Source organism: Cheilinus undulatus, linkage group 21, assembly GCF_018320785.1.
Source record: "Cheilinus undulatus linkage group 21, ASM1832078v1, whole genome shotgun sequence".
Classification (NCBI taxonomy): Eukaryota; Metazoa; Chordata; class Actinopteri; order Labriformes; family Labridae; genus Cheilinus; species Cheilinus undulatus.
Window position 1 is genome coordinate 3836879 of NC_054885.1, and position 20982 is coordinate 3857860.

General features: G+C 38.5%; 1 protein-coding gene across 4 annotated transcripts in view; it reads right to left on the minus strand.

Moving 5' to 3' along the window:
* Window positions 1-12331: 12331 nt before the first annotated feature.
* Window positions 12332-20982, minus strand: part of LOC121529210 (interleukin enhancer-binding factor 3 homolog) — a 33196-nt gene continuing 24545 nt past the window's right edge. For 3 of the 4 annotated variants that reach the window (XM_041816967.1, XM_041816966.1, XM_041816968.1), the window contains 3 exons: window positions 20460-20507; window positions 13030-13440; window positions 12332-12946 (listed from right to left, as the gene is read on the minus strand). In XM_041816967.1, the coding sequence (XP_041672901.1) occupies window positions 12807-12946; window positions 13030-13440; window positions 20460-20507 (599 nt within the window). In that variant the 3' untranslated portion in view covers window positions 12332-12806. Of the gene's footprint in view, window positions 12947-13029; window positions 13441-17144; window positions 17210-20459; window positions 20508-20982 lie in introns of those variants that run through there. The other variant, XM_041816969.1, reaches the window with a different exon arrangement.

Genomic DNA, 20982 nt, shown 5'->3' on the forward strand with positions numbered 1-20982 from the left:
CTCGACGCCCGGGTAATGTCAGTGAATTTTCAGGATTGCAGCACATGTGTGAGGGAAGAGAGACACCTGAGGCTGCAGAGAGAGAACGAGAGAGAGAGAGAGAGAGAGGGACAGCATCAGGCCTGAAGGCAAACACACAAAATGAGAGAGAGAGCTGTGAGCCGGCTCTCTTTGACCCCATTACTGTGCACCAAAACATGCCTGTGTGCGTGTGCATGAGCGCATGTGTGTATCAGGGGAACTATTTGGGTCTGTTGTGTAAGGTCGTGCAGCTCTGCACTGCGCAACTAGTTACACAACGTGTTCCTAACTGTGCTCATCTCATCAGCAGCTACGTGCTCCCAATCCAGCAAACATCGAGAATCTTTAAAGGTACATCTAATGTTTTTTATTTCCTGCCTCAGAAACACTCGCTGTCTCTGGTGAGAACGTCGGTTAGACATGACGGCGTGCTCTGTGCCGCCCTCGTGCTCTCAGACAAACAGGGGAATGTAGGGGAATCCCGTCATGTCACAGCTCCCCCATTGTTTTTATTCCCCATCTGCTTCAGGCTCCAGCCGCCCACTCCTCCTCCATCCCCATCTCTCTGCTCACTCCCTTCACTTCCTGTGCCTCCTTCCTTCCTCGTTTCCTACCTCCTCTTCCTCCAAGACTCTTCATGAGAATAACAGCAGCAGTTTTAAAGCTCAAATGCATGTTTGGAAGTTGTTGTATTGCTGCAGAGACCCTTCTGCTGTTTGCCTCCCTTCACTGACAATAGCTCCTTTCACACATGCACCACACTCCTGGAGTTTTGTGCATATTCAGGAAATCCATGAGCGAGTGAATTAGCCATGGTGATGAGGTTTTTATCCTGCAGCCAGCAGGCTATCAGTTAGATCATGTAAGTAAGAGGCCTGTAGTCAGGGGGATTCAAGGGTCCTAAAGAAGCCCCCTCATGGCCAGAGGTCCAGGTTTAAGTCTTTTTCATATCAATGAATAAATATCTCCCCTTTTGAAATAATGAAGGCCAAATACGCTACAGTAATCCAACCAGGGCTGCCAAACATTAACATCCTTTTATTGCATGCTATAACTTCAACACACTGTTTTTGTGTCATTTTGAGTTTTTAGTCTTAAACTGGGGGTCATTGATTGGACACAAGTCTGCTTCTGTTGGTTCTTTGCATTCACGTGACCTCAAATGTCTATTGGGGATCAGGAAGTGGGGGGCAGCCATTAAGAATGAAAGAAAACAGGTGAAAGTTAGTACTTTACAGCTCTAAATAGACATGTACGCTGCATTTATCATCAGAAAACTCCTACATACATTGAGTGAGATCCTTGCTCTTTACCAAAAAAGTGATTTTTACCACAGCTTTATAGATTTACCTGGCGTGGAAGTGACCAATATCACAAACAGTCCTGCAGGCCTCTTAGCATCTGGTGTTGTCAATCCAGATGAAGGGAGCCGGTGCAACGAAACAGCTCTTTAATTTAGCTAGCTCCTCTTTGAGTGCCAGTTTTTCTTTGCCGTCATGTAATCCACATTTTAAAAGCCAAACTGAAGCTGAATGAAGGGAAACCAGCTTCTCTGAGCTGAGTCAGATTTCCCGTCACAATAAGAGAGAGACTGGACAGACATCAGCTGAGAACACACGGGTCAGATCAGAGTTTAAACCGGGACAGAATGGGACTGAACCAAACTGGACCACTTTGTGGAAGCGGACCACAAAGGAGCGTTGTGTGCCAGGGTAGAAAGTAACTCATTACATTTACTCAAATTACTGCTGTTGAGGAGCTTTTTTGTGTGCTAGTACTGTTTTGTGTACTTTTTAATCAATACTTTTACATTAGTATATTTAGGGGGAGAACTGTACTTCACTAAGTTTTAAAAACCCTTCAAATACTGCATTAAAAAAAAACTAAAAGCCAAAATGAAGGGGTGCAGGTGGCCCAGTGTTTAAGCTGGGGTAGCCCAGGATCAAGTGTGGCCTGTGGCTCCTTTTCTGTATGTCTCTCATCCCTGTTTCTGACTCTTTCCACTCTCATCCTCCATAAATAAAGGCATAAAATGTCCCAAAAATGAATATAACAAAAAAAAAAAAAAAAAAAAAACCTACAAAAGCAAGTAGGTCCAAGCTTTCCGCTAACTATGAGAAAGTGGGCAGAAATTTGACTTTTAGAAAACACGACGGTCTTTATTAAATAGCAAGAGAATAATCCCAGTTCATCACAAAACAGCTGTTGCACTTTACTTCAGGTAAAGCCACACCTTAGAAAAACCAAACTGGTCAGAGATTCATGTTCTCTTGTTGTTATTGCACACCAAGGAAAGATTATATGATATAATATATATTATATACTGTATATATAAGTAGCTACTCTGTTGCTTTCACTTCTACTTCAGTAGATTTTATCTATAGTAACTGTACTTTTACTTGAGTTTAACTGTCAATCTCCTCCTGCCCCCCCCCCCCCCCCCAAGGAGAGTTCACTGCTGCATGGCATCATCTGCAAAGAACCTATTGGTAGATTAAATATTATGGCATGATTTTAACTTTGTTTTGGACTGAAAAGTGAATTGAGACATTAAGGAGCAGCAGTGGACTGATTTTACATCAATGTGGCTGCAGGGAGGCTCTGATGTGGATCAACCAAAGAAAGCAGGAGATTAATCCTGATCAACTGTGAAACTGGTGGGCCTTAATTAATTGCAACTAGTCTATATGCTATCAGATCACATTATATTGTGAAATATTGTATTTTTTTATTGTATGGTGTTGTGTCAAATCATAATTATCAAAGTGTAATGTTTTGTACTATGGAGCTATTAGATAGATGATAGCTAGATAGCTAGCTAGATAGCTAGCTAGACAGATAGATGATGATAAAACAAACAAGCATTGTGTGAACTGATAAACTCATTTCATATTGTTCAGAGTGGTTATTGCAGAGGGAATGAAGTTTATTTTGTAGATATTTTTCCGGGCCAGGGGAACTTTGTACCATCTGCCTGATAGCAGTAACTGGAAGGAATGATTATTTTTGCAAAATTATGTGCAAATACAAAAGTAGATCCACAAATGTGCACACAGATCTGAACACAGATCTGCAGATGTGTAGATAGATTTACAAATGCGTACACAGATGTGCAAATGCATGCAAAGATTCGCCATCGTGTGCAAAGATTTGCAAACATTACAAAGATCCACAAATATGTGCACAGATCTGCAAATGTGCAAAGATTTGCAAATATGTGAAAAGATTTGCAAACTTTACAAAGATCCACAAATATGTGCACAGAACTGCAAATGTGTAAATCAAATTGTATTTGTAGACTTGTGTTATAATAACTAAGACGTGCTTCAGTAATTTTGCCTTGAAGTCTTGAAAGTAGACATAAATCATCAGTTAGAACTGAAGAGAGCCTCACAGTTACACACTGGTTCACACATTTGCAGATCTGCTCAGTTTGCACCCTCACATAGGAAACTGTGCTCTTTTAACAGATTTGCACATCTTTGCACACATTTGCAGATCTGTGTCACATTTGTCTCTACTTGCATATTGCAAATAGTTTTGCAGCAATAACAACTCCATATTGTATTTTACTGAATGATAAATAATTACGTTTTTAAAGTGAGGACATCCAACTCTTCTTCAGCAGGTTCCTCGTTCCTCAGAAGCTGCTCTGTTGCCGATCTCACGTGCTCCTCTACTCTCAGAAAAGTTTCCCTAAACGTGATCACGTAATTGCAAATTTCTCACACAACGATGACAGCAGATTGCTAAAAGCTCCTGGAGGTGATAATCAGAGCTAAGGGCTCCAGCAGGAGGAATAATATTGTTCATGATCGACTGTCTATCTCTCCTTCAGCTCATATCAGTTCGCCTGATGCCTCACAGCTCCTCCGTTCATCCCAGCATCTACACAGGTGTTTGTCAGGGCTGGGTTAGAATTAAAGATATATCAGTACATTTACAAACAAGATTTAAGGTAAGACCATTTCATTGGTATTGATATTGTTTATGATGGTTTTTGGATGTTTTAAAGGAACTCCTAAAGCTCAGATGTTTAAACGTGCTTACAGACCGCAAGATAATCCAATTCTCAAATGTGTTTTTAATGGGAATTATCATTTTATTTTTTTATATTTAGGGCTTTTAAAAGCTGATATGGTTTGTTTCCACACCTAATGTCCGTCTAACCAATAGAAAACATTTGGAGCAGCAAAGAAGACCCAGGGCTGTTGAGCAGCTGGAATCCTACATCTGACAGGAATGGGACAACATTCCTCTCTCAAATCTCCAGCAACTGGTCCCCTCACTTCTCAGACTTTTGCAGAGTTTTTGTTCTATTGTAATTAAAATATGAGTTTATGAGATTTGCATTCTATTTGTTCACATTTTACACAGCGCCCCAGCTTTTTTGGAATTGGAGTTGCATGTCATCTACCACGATTCGTCTCAGAGATATTGAGGTATGATTTCAGCCCTCGTCGCCCAGCCCTACATGTGTTTGGCAGAGAAAGAAACAGGATTGATGAATTATTGAGGAAACTGAGACTCGGCCTCTCTCTCCTTTTATTCTCCCTCTGACCTACATAGTGAAGCACCTGATCCTCGCTCCCAAACAAACCTCTCCACATCAGTGCATGTCTCTGTTTCTGCCTCTGTGTGTGTCAGGAGAAGGAGCCGTACATGGGGGCAGAGATGAGAGCTAACGCTGTAGCGCCCTGATCTCTCTGCTAATGAAATTAGGCACCCACACAGAAACATGACGGATCAGCTCCTGACCGTGTGTGCGTAGCGTACATTCATGTGCGTCCATGTGAGGCCGTAAGCGTCTGTCGGGGCCCCTGAGTTTCTGGACTAGAAAGGAACGTTGGGTCAGAGGGTAAACTCACCTCCCTCATGTTTTCTCCTCTTCATCCCTCTCTTCTCCTCTCTCGAACACTAAAGCTTCTCTTCTTCCTCTCTTTGGTCAGTACAGTGAAATCATTCAACTTAGCAAGAAAAAAATCCCATTTGAAGTGTAAGGGAATCAAAAGGTCTCATTTTTATAATCTACAGCTTATGTAAGTCAGTTTGCTCTTGTTTAGTTAACCAGAAGAATGAAACTCAAATCAAACTGGGTGTCAGATTTACTCAGGGTCCTGTGACTGCACGTTGGTATGATGATGCAACTCACTGTAATTGGATGTATAAAAATTATTGTCCTGTATCAGGTGTAGATATCTGCCATAATCAGCTGTAAATATTGGCCTATATCAGCAGTGAATATTGGCTTATATCAGGTGTTTATATTGGCTTATATCAGCAGTAAATATTGGCTTATATCAGCAGTAAATATTGGCTTATATCAGCAGTAAATATTGGCTTATATAAGCAGTAAATATTGGCTTATATCAGCAGTAAATATTGGCTTATATCAGCAGTAAATATTGGCTTATATAAGCAGTAAATATTGGCTTATATCAGCTGTAAATATTGGCTTACATCAGCAGTCAATATTGGCCTATATCAGCAGTAAATATTGGCTTATATCAGGTGTAAATATTGGCTTATATCAGCAGTAAATATTGGCTTATATCAGCAGTAAATATTGGCTTATATCAGCAGTAAATATTGGCTTATATCAGCAGTAAATATTGGCTTATATCAGCTGTAAATATTGGCTTATATCAGCTGTAAATATTGGCTTATATCAGCTGTAAATATTGGCTTACATCAGCAGTCAATATTGGCCTATATCAGCAGTAAATATTGGCTTATATCAGGTGTAAATATTGGCTTATATCAGCAGTAAATATTGGCTTATATCAGCAGTAAATATTGGCTTATATCAGCAGTAAATATTGGCTTATATCAGCAGTAAATATTGGCTTATATCTGCAGTAAATATTGGCTTATATCAGCTGTAAATATTGGCTTGTATCAGCAGTAAATATTGGCTTATATCAGCTGTAAATATTGGCTTATATCAGCAGTAAATATTGGCCTATATAAGCTGTAAATATTGGCTTATATCAGCTGTAATTGTTGGCCTATATCAGCAGTAAATATTGGCTTATATAAGCAGTAAATATTGGCTTATATCAGCTGTAAATATTGGCTTATATCAGCAGTAAATATTGGCCTATATAAGCTGTAAATATTGGCTTATATCAGCTGTAAATATTGGCTTATATCAGCAGTAAATATTGGCTTATATCAGGTGTAATTGTTGGCCTATATCAGCTGTTTATATTGGCCTATATCAGCTGTAAATACTGGCCTATATCAGCTGTAAATATTGGCCTATATCAGCTGTAAATACTGGCCTATATCAGCTGTAAATACTGGCCTATATCAGCTGTAAATATTGGTTTATACCAGGTGTAAATATTGGCTTATATCAGGTGTAATTGTTGGCCTATATCAGCTATTTATATTGGCCTATATCAGCTGTAAATACTGGCCTATATCAGCTGTAAATACTGGCCTATATCAGCTGTAAATACTGGCCTATATCAGCTGTAAATACTGGCCTATATCAGCTGTTTATATTGGCCTATATCAGGTGTAAATATTGGCTTATATCAGGTGTAAATACTGGCCTATATCAGGTGTAAATACTGGCCTATATCAGCTGTAAATACTGGTCTATGTCAGCTGTAAAGCCCTAAAAAGGCTGATATTTACACAACCTTTTCAGGCATATATTTAAAGCATATATGGCCGCTATTCACAGGCAATGTAGGGTGATGTTTACAACTGAAACAGACTGATATTTATAGCCAAAATAAAACTTTATTTACAATCTATTTAGGTTGATTTCTACAGCCAATATTAGATCATATATTTAGCCAAAATATGTAAGTATTCAAAGCCAATATAGACTGGTATTTATAGTATGTATTGGCTTATATTTACAGTAAATACTGATTGAGAGTTACAGCCTATATAAGACAATATTTATAGCAGATTTGGATTAGCATTTTCAGACAAAACAGGCTGATAATTACAGCAGACATAGTCCAACATCAACAGCTAATATAGGCAGCTGGAATCCTACATCTGACAGGAATGGGACAACATTCCTCTCTCAAATCTCCAGCAACTGGTCTCCTCACTTCTCAGACTTTTGCAGAGTTTTTGTTCTATTGTGATTAAAATATGAGTTTATGAGATTTGCATTCTATTTGTTCACATTTTACACAGCGCCCCAGCTTTTTTGGAATTGGAGTTGTATGTCTGCTCCTGTGAATACTTCAACAACGAGTGCCTTTAACCTTCAGAGAAGGGTGTACCAAAGTGGAAAACATGCTCTGTCCCAGCTTTTTTGGAATACATTGGAAGCCTTAAATTCGGAATGTGCATAAGAAAATAACAGTTTGAACATTAAACATCTTGTCCATGTGCTGTTTTCAGTTAGATAAAGGTTGAGAAAGATTTTTAAATCACTGTTTTCTTCTATTGTCATCCCAACTTTTTTAGAATCATGGTCTGTGGAGGGGTAGATACACTAAACTACACAGTTATTTTCAGTGGGTTGTTTTGTGATAGAAGCTTTGTCTTCTGATAAGGAAGCCCAGGTATGAGGCGTGTGTCTGAGGAACAGAGGCCTTGGTTAAATATTAACAGTCTTTCCATGCGTCTGAGCTCCATGCAGGAGAATGTGAAATGACTGCAGCTTCTTTATGTGTGCTCATGGTACACTAACTGCAGATGGAGAGTGCAGAGAAATGACACGCTCAACAATTAACATGATCTAGGTGTTCACTTCCTCCTTTATTGCTCTCTCCACGTATTCCCTCCGTCTTCATTCAGGAGCGCCTCTCCTCTCCTTAATGAGTCTTTGTGAGGGACAGTAGCCTTTTAGCAGCCACAGCGGCTAATGGCTCTGCTGATGGCTGCTGCTAATGTCTCTGGGCTAATGGCCTTGGCCACCGTGGATGATAACCATGAACTAATAGCACGAATGACGGATCGCCTGCCGCTTTCACACTCACGCCCGTATCAGGACGAGATGGATGGTCTCAGGGGAACAACTAGGAAGTCCAGTCCCCATGAATACAGCGCTAATACCCCGAAGAGCCATCTTTATTGAGATTAGATAAAAAGATGAAGGTGATGTCACTGCGACAGATGTACAGCAATGCAGAGAAACAGCACATGTTCGACACCTTCTACTCTTCCATTTTTTAATCTGCAGGTTTTCACACATGCACTCAACCCCTGAACATTTCAGATGTGTGAAAACAAAATATCACCCACTTTAATCTTGACTTTCCCTGCCATCTTCTGAGAAAAATCTCCCTAAAAGGTCAAGGTGGGCAGGAAATACTCCATCCTGTGAGCAGTTTGACCAGTTCAAATCTTGGGCTTAGCCTCAGTTTGTCCCTTTGCTTAGTTACTGATTTCTTCTCCTTTATCTTCCTAAACCTGCTCTCTGTCCCTGCTTTCTTCTCCTCCATCACTGTAACATTTTCTTGCTCTCTGTCTCTGCTTTCCTCTTCTACAACATCCTCATCTTGCTCTGTCCCTGCTTTCTTTTCGTCCATCATCCTACCCTCTTCTTGCACTGTCCCTGCTTTCTTCTTCTCCTTAATCCTACCTTTTTCTTACTCTGTCCCTGCTTCCCTGTTCTCCAACATCCTCATCTTGCACTCTGTCCCTGCTTTCCTCTAATCCAACATCCTCATCTTGCACTCTGTCCCTGCTTCCCTGTTCTCCAACATCCTCATCTTGCACTCTATCCCTGCTTTCCTGTTCTCCAACATCCTCATCTTGCACTCTGTCCCTGCTTTCCTGTTCTCCAACATCCTCATCTTGCACTCTGTCCCTGCTTTCCTGTTCTCCAACATCCTCATCTTGCACTCTGTCCCTGCTTTCCTGTTCTCCAACATCCTCATCTTGCACTCTGTCCCTGCTTTCCTCTAATCCAACATCCTCATCTTGCTCTCTGTTCTTCTTCTCCTTAATCCTACCTTTTTCTTACTCTGTCCCTGCTTCCCTGTTCTCCAACATCCTCATCTTGCACTCTGTCCCTGCTTTCCTGTTCTCCAACATCCTCATCTTGCACTCTGTCCCTGCTTCCCTGTTCTCCAACATCCTCATCTTGCACTCTGTCCCTGCTTCCCTGTTCTCCAACAACAAAATCTTAAAATAAAGCTTGATAATCTGGTGACTCCTCGAAGACTGGCTTCACAAGACACGTCAGTGCATCCAAGTCTCTTAACTGATCGGTGTAGTTTCTGACCCGTCATCTTGAAGACCATCAGAAGTTCTTAACCTGGTCTGTGGATCAAGGACTAAGGACCGATAAGTGAAGACACGCAAGAGAAAGCTTCCTGGACCTCTTTTTACAGAAAGACACGCCCACTTATTGGATATCACTCACTGATTGGATGCTGCAGCACAGTGGAGTTTTAACTGAACGTAAAAGAGACGATAGATAAACTGACACTTTTAAATGTTATCTGTGATTTGTTTTCTGATTCACCATCAAACATACAGCATCAGTCTAAATATCTGAATATTTCCTTTAATGGTCGTTTATTTTCTGTTTGTTAGATTAATGAGGAGAACTAAAGTCTGACGGTGAGAGTCTGTCACTGAGAAACATGTTCAGTTGTGGAGTCAATAAAGTTTTATCAGTCTGATGGTTAATGAGGGTTGGGTTTGATCGTTGCTTCTTTGTTATATGATTTCTAGATTTTCCTAAAGCTACACCTCTCAAGCATCATCCCTTGTGTGTGGCACTAGAAACTGTAAATAAAAAAAGAGCTCACATTCAGATGAAACAGCCTCCACGCCTGTAAATCTCAGACATTAAAGCAGATCCGTATCTACAGGCTCATGTTGATGAATTTAACAAAGTCAGTATTAGTTTATTTCTCTGTGGTAGATCACCGTGTGCATTGTTGTGGAGATGATGTTTAGAGTTTTCATCTCCTGGATGATGTTACATTCTTGAAAGTGCAATTGGGCCCTCTGCTGGTGACTGACGGTGAAGGAAACCCAAACACATTTCATTCTGAGCTTTGTCTTTTTCTTCAGGGAATTCAAAGATAACTGTTTTATGAGCATCTCTGTGCATTCTTGTACTGATTAGCTGTATTCAGGCTCCAATAAATAGTTGAATGTAATAAATAATAAGCAAAAGTTTCTAAGTCAAACAGTTTGAGAGTTTAACTTATACAAAAATAAAAAAATTCAGGAAAAAGCTGGATTTCTTGCAAATGAAGTTAGAAAAAACTGATTTAATCCGCTTGTTTTAGAGCTATCGTGTTGCAAAACTATGTGCAAATATGGAAGTAGATCCGCTAAAGTGTACACAGCTGTACAAATATGAGCAAATCCTATGTAAACCAATGTGTAACTGTGAGGCTCTCTTCAGTTCTAATGATTTATGGGTGTTGATACGACTTGAAGCAAAATTACAGAAGCCTTCTTAGTTATGATTACTAAAGTTACACAGTGGCTTACACATGTGCAGATCTGTGTACATATTTGTGGATCTCTGTAATATTTGCAAATCTTTTTTACATATTTGCAAATCTTTGCACACCTTTACAGATCTAAGTACAGATCTATGTATGCATTTGCAAATCTATCTGCACATTTACAGATCTATATCCTCCTGAGATCCTGTGTGCACAATAGAGAACATCATTGCATTTTGACTTTCCTACAACACGGTAACAATTTCTGCTATTCAAACTTTAGAGGTATTGGTCCAGAATTTTCATAAAAGTTTAAAGCTATTTGCTTGGAATATCTGGAGAATTAATTTTGGGTACTTTTTATGGGAATTTAAGGAATTTATTCCTAGGATTTGGGGGATTTGATTGGAAATGTGTGGAGGGGATATTCTTTGGAATTTTCCTGAATTTTTATGAAACCTTTAGGGAATTCACTTGGATTTTGGAGGGAACATGTTTGGGATTTTTCCTTGGAAATGTGGGTGGAATTTATTTTTTAAATTTCTGTTAATTTGATTAGAAATTTTTGGGCAATTTTCTAGATTTTTTTCAGGAATTTCTTGGGATTTTAGGTGAAAACTTTATGAAAATCTTTAGGCCTTTTTAGAAAAGCTAAATGAAACATTTGGGGAACATTTGAGGAGATTTGGGGGAATTCTGAAAGAGTTTTTAAATTTTACAGATTTTTTTGTAATTTAGGGGATATTTTTTATATTTTGGGAATCCCTCAGTATTTTAAAGGGATTTTTTTCCAGGCTCTCCAGAACTTTTAGTCAAAATTTAGTTTATACCTGCCAGGTATCAGGTCCATTATCAGAAACAGGACTTTACCGTATGTCTCTGAATGACTGATACCATTTCTTACTGAAAAACCTCCTATTAACTGGCCAAAACACACTCAAAATGTAAACACAATTTTAAAAATCTATATTTTGTGTATGTTACACTGTAAGGTAAGCCTGTTGCCCTTATTTGCGGACATAATTTTTTGGTAAAAACCATCCTGTTCAAAGACAAGACTTAATACTAGTCAGATGATCTGACTGATAAATCAGAAATGGGTGAAACTAAAAATGCATTATAAATAAAAGCTCAGGTCTCAGGAGGATATAGGCATTGAACATCTTTGTACGCATTTGCAAATATTTGCGCACATTTGAACAGCTGTCTACGCGTTTGCAAATCTATGTACACATTTGCACATCTATGTATTCAATTTAAAATCTTTGCACGTATTTGCACAGCTGTGTACTGACCTGTGTATGCATTTGTGGATCTACTTGCGTATTTGCAAACAGTTTTGCAACACTAAGAGCTCCATAACTTCAAGTCTTTATAGAGTTATTTATTAAGTCCACAATCTAGTGCATCATTTCAGGTCTTCAAAAATGTAATTTTCCTTTTTTATTCTACTAAAAATAACTTAAATCCTCAAAATCCATAAAGGATTATAATAAAACTATAAAGACAAATGTTTGAGGACTTGTGTTTTTTAAGGTTGTCATAGTTGTATAAGTTACTGTATTTGTATTTTTTTCCTTTAAAACGAGACTATCTGGAGAACTTGATTCCTTCAAACTAATGGCATTTATTGATGATAAAAATATCATTAATCTAAAGGCGAGTTAGAAGCAGGAATGTGAACGTTTATAGGGTTGTCAGGTGGAGAGAAATCTTTAGTTAATGATAGAAAAATAAGGTAATTCTTGACATGAAATTCCGCTTTACTATATTAGACCAGATCGTCCTCTAAACTTGAACTAATTATCTGATTCGACCTGCTCTTAAACTAGAGATCATTTATCAAAAGTTTGGTAAATATAAAGAGGAGACCCTGAGCTCCACAGAGCAGAAACCTGGATCAAACACAAGACCGTGGCTTAATTTTCCAGTAATCTCAAAAACCATTTATTAAAATAACTATAACACGGTTACAAAAGAAGCCAAAATTACAGGCAGAGCAGAAAAGAACAAACTACTCGGGTCTATTGAATAGATACAAAAAATACAACAACCTCTGTAGTTCAAAACTACGAGCTGGGACTAAATCCACATGAGAAATCAAGTCTGTCACCACACGACGCTTAGTAAGAAAAAAGGAAACGGAGCGTTCATATTCAGTGACGAGGATGCCGACGAGAAGCAGAATTAAAACAAAAATAAGAAGAAACCTAAAAACACGAGACGAAGCACTGAAACGGACGACTAGAGTCAGCTCCGACGCTCGCACGTCTCACTTTGTGCCCACGGTTAAACTGAAAATCACCAACATGGAGAAGGCAGAGAGCACAGTCAGGCCGCCATCTTTGGAGAGGAGACGCTAACGCTAACGGGGACAGCTTGCATACAGTCAGTCTATCTGTACTGGTAGTTCATGTTGCCGTCTCCTCGGCTGTAGCCCGACTGGTTGTGGTACTGAGAGTGGTTGTTTCCAAAGCCCTGGTTTCCTCCGCTTCCGCCGCCCTGGGAGCCGTAACTCGACTGGTTGTTGAAGCCTAAGAGAGAAAAGGTAGAGTTATAGGAAAAGCGTGACTCATGGTCCAAGTTTTAGACGTCTGAACCCTTAAGAAGCTCTCACCTTCATAGCTGTATTCTCCAGAGCCCCCTGTCACCTGGCTGGGGTAGGCTGTGCTGTACGAGTATCCTCCCGTCCCCCCCTGGTTCTGGTTGAACCCCTTCTTCCCCTGCCCGTAGCCTTGGCCGTATTGGTTATAGGAGCCCTGGTTCTGGGGGCTGCTGGACTGGTACCCCCCTGCAGATCCAGCATTTCCCCCCATTGGTCCTTGGAATGGTGCCTTCCCCCCCTTGTGCATGGGGGGTTTCTTTTTGGCGTTTTTGGCAGCGGGCGTGGCAGTGTAGGAGCCGTCGTTCTGGTAATACGAGCCGTACGAGCCTGGGGCTGATCCTGGAGCCGGGCCGACTGGGGGGCCCCCTGAGGGGCTGCTGGACGCCCCCGCTCCTCCGTTTGTGCCGCCGTTGTTGTAGTAATCTAGGAAATAACCGCACGTTACATTCTCAGCATGCATTTAATTTAATGCAAACATTTTAGCTTAAAGGCAAGGCACTTTTTAAAAGTTTTATACAAATAGTTATTTTAAAATCTGCTGCTTTTAGAGGGACATAACTGTGACTTTGAGAAAGCTGTGACATTTAAAACACCACCAGGAATATATTTCAACAAGTATGAAAGTTAAAGGTCCAATCTGCATTGGGACTACTAGATTTATTCCTCTATAAATATCAGATAAGGATGTAAAAATAAAAGATAATTGTTGATGATCAATCTTGAGATCCATGTCTTGTAAACGAGAATGAGAATCTGTACAGCCTTTATTAATACTACTATTAATCCTTTTTTATTTTTTTTATAAAACTACAATACATTTTTACTGAGGCGGTATATGACCAAAAGAGCTTGTGTTAAAGAGAGTAGGGATGCACAACATCAGCAGATATTAGCTTAATTTTTCGGGTCCCCCCAGGAAAACTCCAGAAAAAAATGCTCTAAAAATCATAAATTTATATATTTTTTCCAAATTCAAAGCTTAAATCTCTAATCAGAATTCCGCCCTCATAAAGCCCATAATGTTGTTGATTTTTTAATTTTTCTTTTAACATTTTCATGCCATTGTTGCCATAATGGTTTCCCCGATTTTACCTAGAAAAACAAAATATAATCTATGAACTTCGGAGTGGAATATTTTGGGGGAAGTTATTAGTACAGGTCTATATCAAAAACTCACACTTAGGACCCTTGGGACCAAAATGGGTGCCTGCAGAAGAAGTGCTAAAGAATCATATACATTAATATTTTTTCCACTTTCAAGCTTAAATCTTTTAACCAGGATCAGGTGCTCTTCAGGATAAGAGGGCAAGTATATAATGTTAAAAAAGGGAACAATGACTTGGCAGATAACTTTCCAAAAGAGTCCATAATAAAGATGGCAGAACTGAAAATCTGTGGCACTCTGATGTAATAAAAATCTATTTTTTAACAGGGATATCTACGCGCTTCAACTCCAACAAATGTCCTAATGAAGACTCGTTTGGAGTCAGTTCTGACTGCCGTCTCTACTATGGACTCTTTCTGAAGTGATCTGGAAAGTCATTGTGTTTTTTAACACGAAAAATAAATTAGTGGAGTTTAAGGGCTGGTTTAACAAATCTACATCAGCTGAAGTCTTTTTCTTTATTCATCATCCTTATCAGAGCTCGACGACTTTGGAAAATAATCTAACTGCAATTTTTTTCCCGAATATTGTGATTTGATATCCAAGTATTTCTTAATTTTATTTTATTCCTTAACAAGCGTTGAACAGTTCTTTGAAAATATCTAATTCTGATGATTTTGACCTTTCTTGTAAATTGGATATGAATTATTGCATTGAAGGGTTTTTGTCATTCTTGTATTTAACAAGAGAGAAAATACAAAAATGAAGGTAGGATTTTTTTTTTAGACTATTCTTAAAAAAACAGCACTGGAATAATTCTATGTGTCATGCTGTCATGCATACCATCTCTGCTGCAATTAAGTTTAAAACTGGTATTTTAACACAAATTTCAGGTCAAAGAAATATTGCACCTTCTACGATTTGAAAAGTACAGCAGGCCATATTGTCATTTAATCTAATTTTCCATTAATTGCCCAGCCCTATTCCTTATAACGCCTCTTTCAAGGACTGAAATTTGTTATGTCATCTCTAACTTAAGTTGTGTTTTAAGAGCTGAATTTTTGCCTGAACTACATTTAAATACCTGTACTGGCTACAATCAATTCATAAACAGTGGCATGTCAAAAATCCTGTCAAATACTGTACATCTCTAGTTAAAAAGGTCATGTTGATGCAAACAAAATCATTAATGTTCTTATTTTAGTTTGTTAAAAACTGAGTTTTCTTGTTTCTTGATGGCAAATCTGAACATTGACATTTCACTTACATTCACCTCATTACCTCTGCTAAGAAGGTTATGTGATCGGCAGGGTTTGTTTGTTTGTTTGTTAGCAACATAACTCAAAACGTTGTGGATGGATTTTGAAGAAATTTTCAGGAAATATCAGAAATGGCATAAGGAAAAACTGATTAGATTTAGGGAGTGATCCGGATCACCGTCTTGATCCAGGAATTTTTTAAAGGATTCTTTACGATTGGGAGATAGGGCTAATGGCGGAGGTCTGCGCTCTCTGAGTGCTTTTCTAGTTGTCATTTTTACTGAGCTGACCTTGAAGGCATCATAATATAATAGTATGCCCACTCCTCAGGTGAGCTAATTAACTTTAATTCTACCCATTTCACCACAAATTAACAGTGGATTCATATGGTTGAACTCATTTATAGTTAACTAACTCACTAACTGAAACTAAAATGTAAAAATCATTTTAGTTAGCTGAAACTAAATAAAAACTAAACTTTAAAAATAAAACGAAAACTAAAACTGTACGGTGCGCTTACAAAACTACCTAAAACCAAATAGAATTAGGTATAAAATCTCCTTAGTTTTAGTCTTCGATACTAGCATACTGACTAACATCGACACCCAAGCTTGGAGAGAGTAAAACTGCCTGATTTAATTGGCCTCACCTTCACACAATGGTAATTTTAGGTCTTGAACTGTATACCAACATTAAAATTGATTAATTACAGTGAAAAGTGATGAGACCTTTTGGGTGTTGCTCCTGGCTGGTATCCCTGATTGCCGACAAAACTAAAACTAACACTAAAACTAATAAAAACTAAACTAAAACGAAGCAATTTTGCAAAATAAAAACTAAACTGAACTGAAAAGCAGCAATAAAAACTAAAACTAAACCGAAATTTAAAAAAAAAAGGGAAAACTATTATAACCTTGCTTCCTACAAAGTTTGAGAGAACTGATCCAAGCAAGAGGAAGAAAATTATCCTGTAGTGCTACTGTGGCTGTTAGCGCTATGATTGCTTTTGCCAGCACAGCTTAGTCTTTTTTTCTCCCTTCAAGCTGAGAGTCAATGAACCACATTTTGGTTGCTAATGTGCTGTTTTTTTAAATCCTAGAAAGGAAGTGAGACCCTGGTGAACACAGTTATGAATGGTGATGTCACATTTATTAAAAAAAAGACATAATAAAAAAAGCTAAAGCAAGAAGTCTTCAGTCTAAAAACATACATCCTTTTTCAGCCGTCTGTGCGTGCAAACTCACTGCCAACAGCCTCGCTCACCTCGCGACTACAGTTTAGCTGATGACACTCAAACATCTGATCGGACAGACACAGTGGGCATGTTTGAACGCTAACTTAAAATCTGGTTGAATTTAAAATAATACAAAAGGCATAAAAATGGAATAAAAACAGTTTTTCATCCAGGTAAACAGTATAGAGAGAGATGGAGACAGCAGGATGTTGGTTAGAATCCCAAAGGCAGTGTGTTGTTCTCTTTATCATGACCTACATAAACAAACAAAGCCCTGCACTCTGATCAACACTTCTAACACAATCAGCCCTGAAGTTTAGGGGAGTCCAGGAGGTCAGGATCGTCCAACAGGAGGTGATTTACGGCTACGAGCATGCAGAGGCAGATCATCTCGCAGGGCGGAGGGGGGTGGAGACTTTTTGTTCCTGGGGGCTGCAGACTCGGTGTTGAAGGGAGATCACGATGCTGCTGGATCACTACTATTTTGTCCGTTTTTATCCTCTCTACACGTCTGCTTATGATTTTTTTCTAAGACTGGGGGGAGGATCTATGTCGCAAACTCGTGGTAGCCATAGCAGTCTGAGACAAAGTCACCTAAAGAGTGAGACAGGGCAGAGAAAGAAAAAAATATCAAAATTAGATGCTGATTTTTTTCCTGCCCTGAAGGAGGCAGTAAAAAATTCATTTGGTCAAATTTCTTTAAAAAGTTTTAGATTTCTCTGCTCCTGTCACGCTCAGGTAGGTCAGTCCTCGAAACAGGCTGCCAGAGGGAAGAAAACGTCTTCTCATAAGAGGGAAGGTTGGCAAACAGATTCAATCCTGTCGCTTAAAGCAGAGAAATGTAAAATCAGATGGAGGGACCCTTTGGAGTGAGCAGTTTCACCTCACTGCCTACAGGCAAGGGCTGGGCGGGCCAAATATCACAGCTTGGTGTTATTTTTTTCTCATACAAATTTCATATTTTATTTACATAATTTAAACTTTAATATGATTCAAGTAAATATCTAACTACTTAGTTACCTTAAATACCATGGGAGAGGTGCAAGATTGATCTAATCGCAGTCCTAATGTCAGGCTGTGCAATAACATAAAAAAACTGCAGTTATTTTTGTTTAACGTATTACCTGAAAGGTTTGCAAAAATGCCTGCAGAACGCCGTTAACCCTTACAATACAAAACATTTTTTTATCTTCATTATCATTGTAATGATCCACACATCATTATTGTTATCATTGTTCATCTTTTTATTTTCTTTATTATTAATAATAATATTATTTTAATTATAATTTATTATTTTAACTGTCATCATTATCATCAATATTATTTTATTATCTCTTATCATTATTATTATTTTTAAATCATTATTATTATCATTATTACTTTTTTAATTATTTATATTATTTTAATTATTATTACTATTTTATTATTTTAACAGCCACCATCATTAATATCATTATTTTTATCATCATTAATATTTTTTTTTATCATTATTATTATTTTCTTATTTATATTATTATATTTATTATTTTATCATCATCATCATTAATATTATTACTTTTATCATTATTATTTTTTAATCATTATTATTATTACTATTATTTTATTATTCTTTTATCATTATCATTATTGTTATTATTATCATTATTATTATCATAATGTCCCATCTCCCCTGCAGTTTCATTGATAACCAAGCAAGTGGACTCACAATACTATTTTTGTATTTTAACAGTAAAACATTTTCAATTTAAATATTTTCCAGTGTAATTGTACATTATCACTAAATTGTGCAGCGTTATACAATGCCAACAAGAAAACGAGTCTTAAGACACCAAATATTGGGCACATTTTGTTTTTGATAAATGAAAATTGCGGATAAACTCCCACACACAGTAAAACTGTAGAAAACACGGGCAAATTATTGAATATTGAGGTTGTCGAAATGTTCTTAAATCTTAAGTTTCGCAACTGCTCCCCCCCCTCCCGGTCTGCGTTTAGATTCCTTACACTGTTTGATGCCCCAGCACCACACAGTCAGGAACTACAGTAGGTGGTGGAATCTGCAGCATTTGTTTATGCTCTGTGTGGACAAAGGAGGATGGGTTTTTTTTAATTTACAAGATGCCAAAAAAAAAACAAAACCTTTTTCTACCTTAATATCTACTTAAGGATTTGACGGTATTCACTTTTAATAGTGTCATACCCTCCCCCAATTTAACCCGGGTATATATAGGGATGTTTCCTAAGCCTCTATTTCCCCATTCGGCGAAACGCTCAGTTAAATTTTGTTTAACCGACTCGTCTTAAAGGAGAAAATCTTTAGAAAACAGCCAAATTCCTCACACGGCCATTGTGTTAGTGGGCGTGATGTTAGCCTGGTATCTCTACAGTGTGGCTAACATTAGCAGCTAGCCTTTTTTCCTCTTTGCAGGTTAATATCGTGCTTTGATATGGGGCCTCTTTTCAATTCAGTTGAGTAGTTATATGTGAGCTTAACCCTCAACAGTCTACATACCAAGTTATTCTCCATTTACTACTTAAAAAACTGCCATACCCACTGTTCCTTTGTTTATAAAACATGACAGGCAATTAGTTTAACCAACTCGTTAGTCTCGTGCCGGCTAATTTGATAAAGAAATTTAACTGTTTAACCGCATGTGTTTCTAGGTATAGGGTATTACTAGCAGGTGTTTAAAAATCACAATAATTAAGCGCTTGCCGGCGTGCACACACATTAACAGCGAGCAGGGTGTGCACCTCTACCCGGGCTTCCTTCAAAAAGGAAACAACGATGTTTATGAGGCGATGTGAGCAGGATGGTTGAAGCATTGTTTTCAAAGTAAAGTAAAATGAGCAACATTGGGACAGAGGATAAAATGAAGCTCTTTTTCCTCCATCATCCCTCAAGGTGATCTAAGAAAGAAGCTATTACCATAAAGGATCTGGGAATGGTACAAAAAGTTCAGTATGCTTTTAAACGGACAAAAATTGGCCCTAAGTATTTTTTTGGGTTGTTCATTTTATACGGGAAGCTTGTAAAAGGATGCAACACCTGTGGATATTAATAAACCTGATCACTTTGACCTGAGAGAGGACCAGAGCCACGCCAGGCCATGACACACGAGTATAAATGCAATGGTATATATGCCCGCCTTCAGTGTTCGCCAAACTAACAGGAGTTCTGTCACATCTTTTAAAGCATCCTCACACATAGTGGTGCTGCTGGTGACAGGGACACATATTCTTGAGGAATCTATTATAATCAGTCATCACAAAGCACCGTCTTAATGACAATATTTAAAGCAATACCGTGGCTATTTTACCGCCCATTCCTAATCTACTGTTCAGCTAGGAGGCCGACATGTTCCTGTGAAGTCTGCATGAATCGTGTCCTAGCCCACCTCTTCAGATGGACTTTACTATGCCTGACAGTGCGGCACAGTTATGTAGAGAAATAACCTTAGAGCCTGGACTTAGGGGTCCAGTGTGCAGGAGTTTGCCCACAATTTTGTTAACCATTAATGATCAAGATCCAGCGTTGGGTGTCTGGGTTGCTCTGGTATCATATTATTAGCTCTTACTGTAAACTCTCTTTTTATTTGATATTAATATTGCCTTACCCTACATCTTATTTAAAAATATAATGACAGGTCTCATAAGCTTGCTGTATTGCCCAGTCCCACTAGAATCCTGTGTAGGTTCTGTCACAGTCCTGCACCATCCTGACAGAGAATATGACAGAATCTACTCTGATTAACAGCAGAGCACTTAATTAAGTCTATGAGTGTCCCAGATAAAGAGCAAACATCCAGTTAAAGCAGTTATAAAGAAGGACATTTCAACTCACTGTATCCAGAGTTAGGACTGTTTCCATATCCATACGTCCCAAATCCACCTGAGAGGAAAACACAGGGTTAATGAGGTGATCAGACACCTTCTGCAGCATTTACTGTAAAAATCAGAGAACAACATGCACCTTTAACTCCTTTTTTTCTTCATCTAAAGAGATGTCTGCGACCTAAAACCCCCTGCAATGTCCACTGCTGCAGCCACCGTCATCACAATGCATGACACCTTTTGATTTGATTCACTGTTTTCTGCAGGCAGCACACTGCTCACAGTGATGCAGCGATGCAAAACCAGATTGCTGGATTCGACTGCTAACTCTAACCATCTTTGTTTTCATGTGGTAATTAATCTGCATGTAGAGAAAGCGTGGGTGTACCGTTCAGTAAATAAAGCCTGTGCAGTAGAGGAAGAGAGCAGAGCGAGCCATGGGCTGTGGGTCTGTACCTCACAACTATCACTGAAGGCTGAGAGCCAGACAACTGTATTATTGCTTGCAATGATGGCATTAAAAGAGCTACACA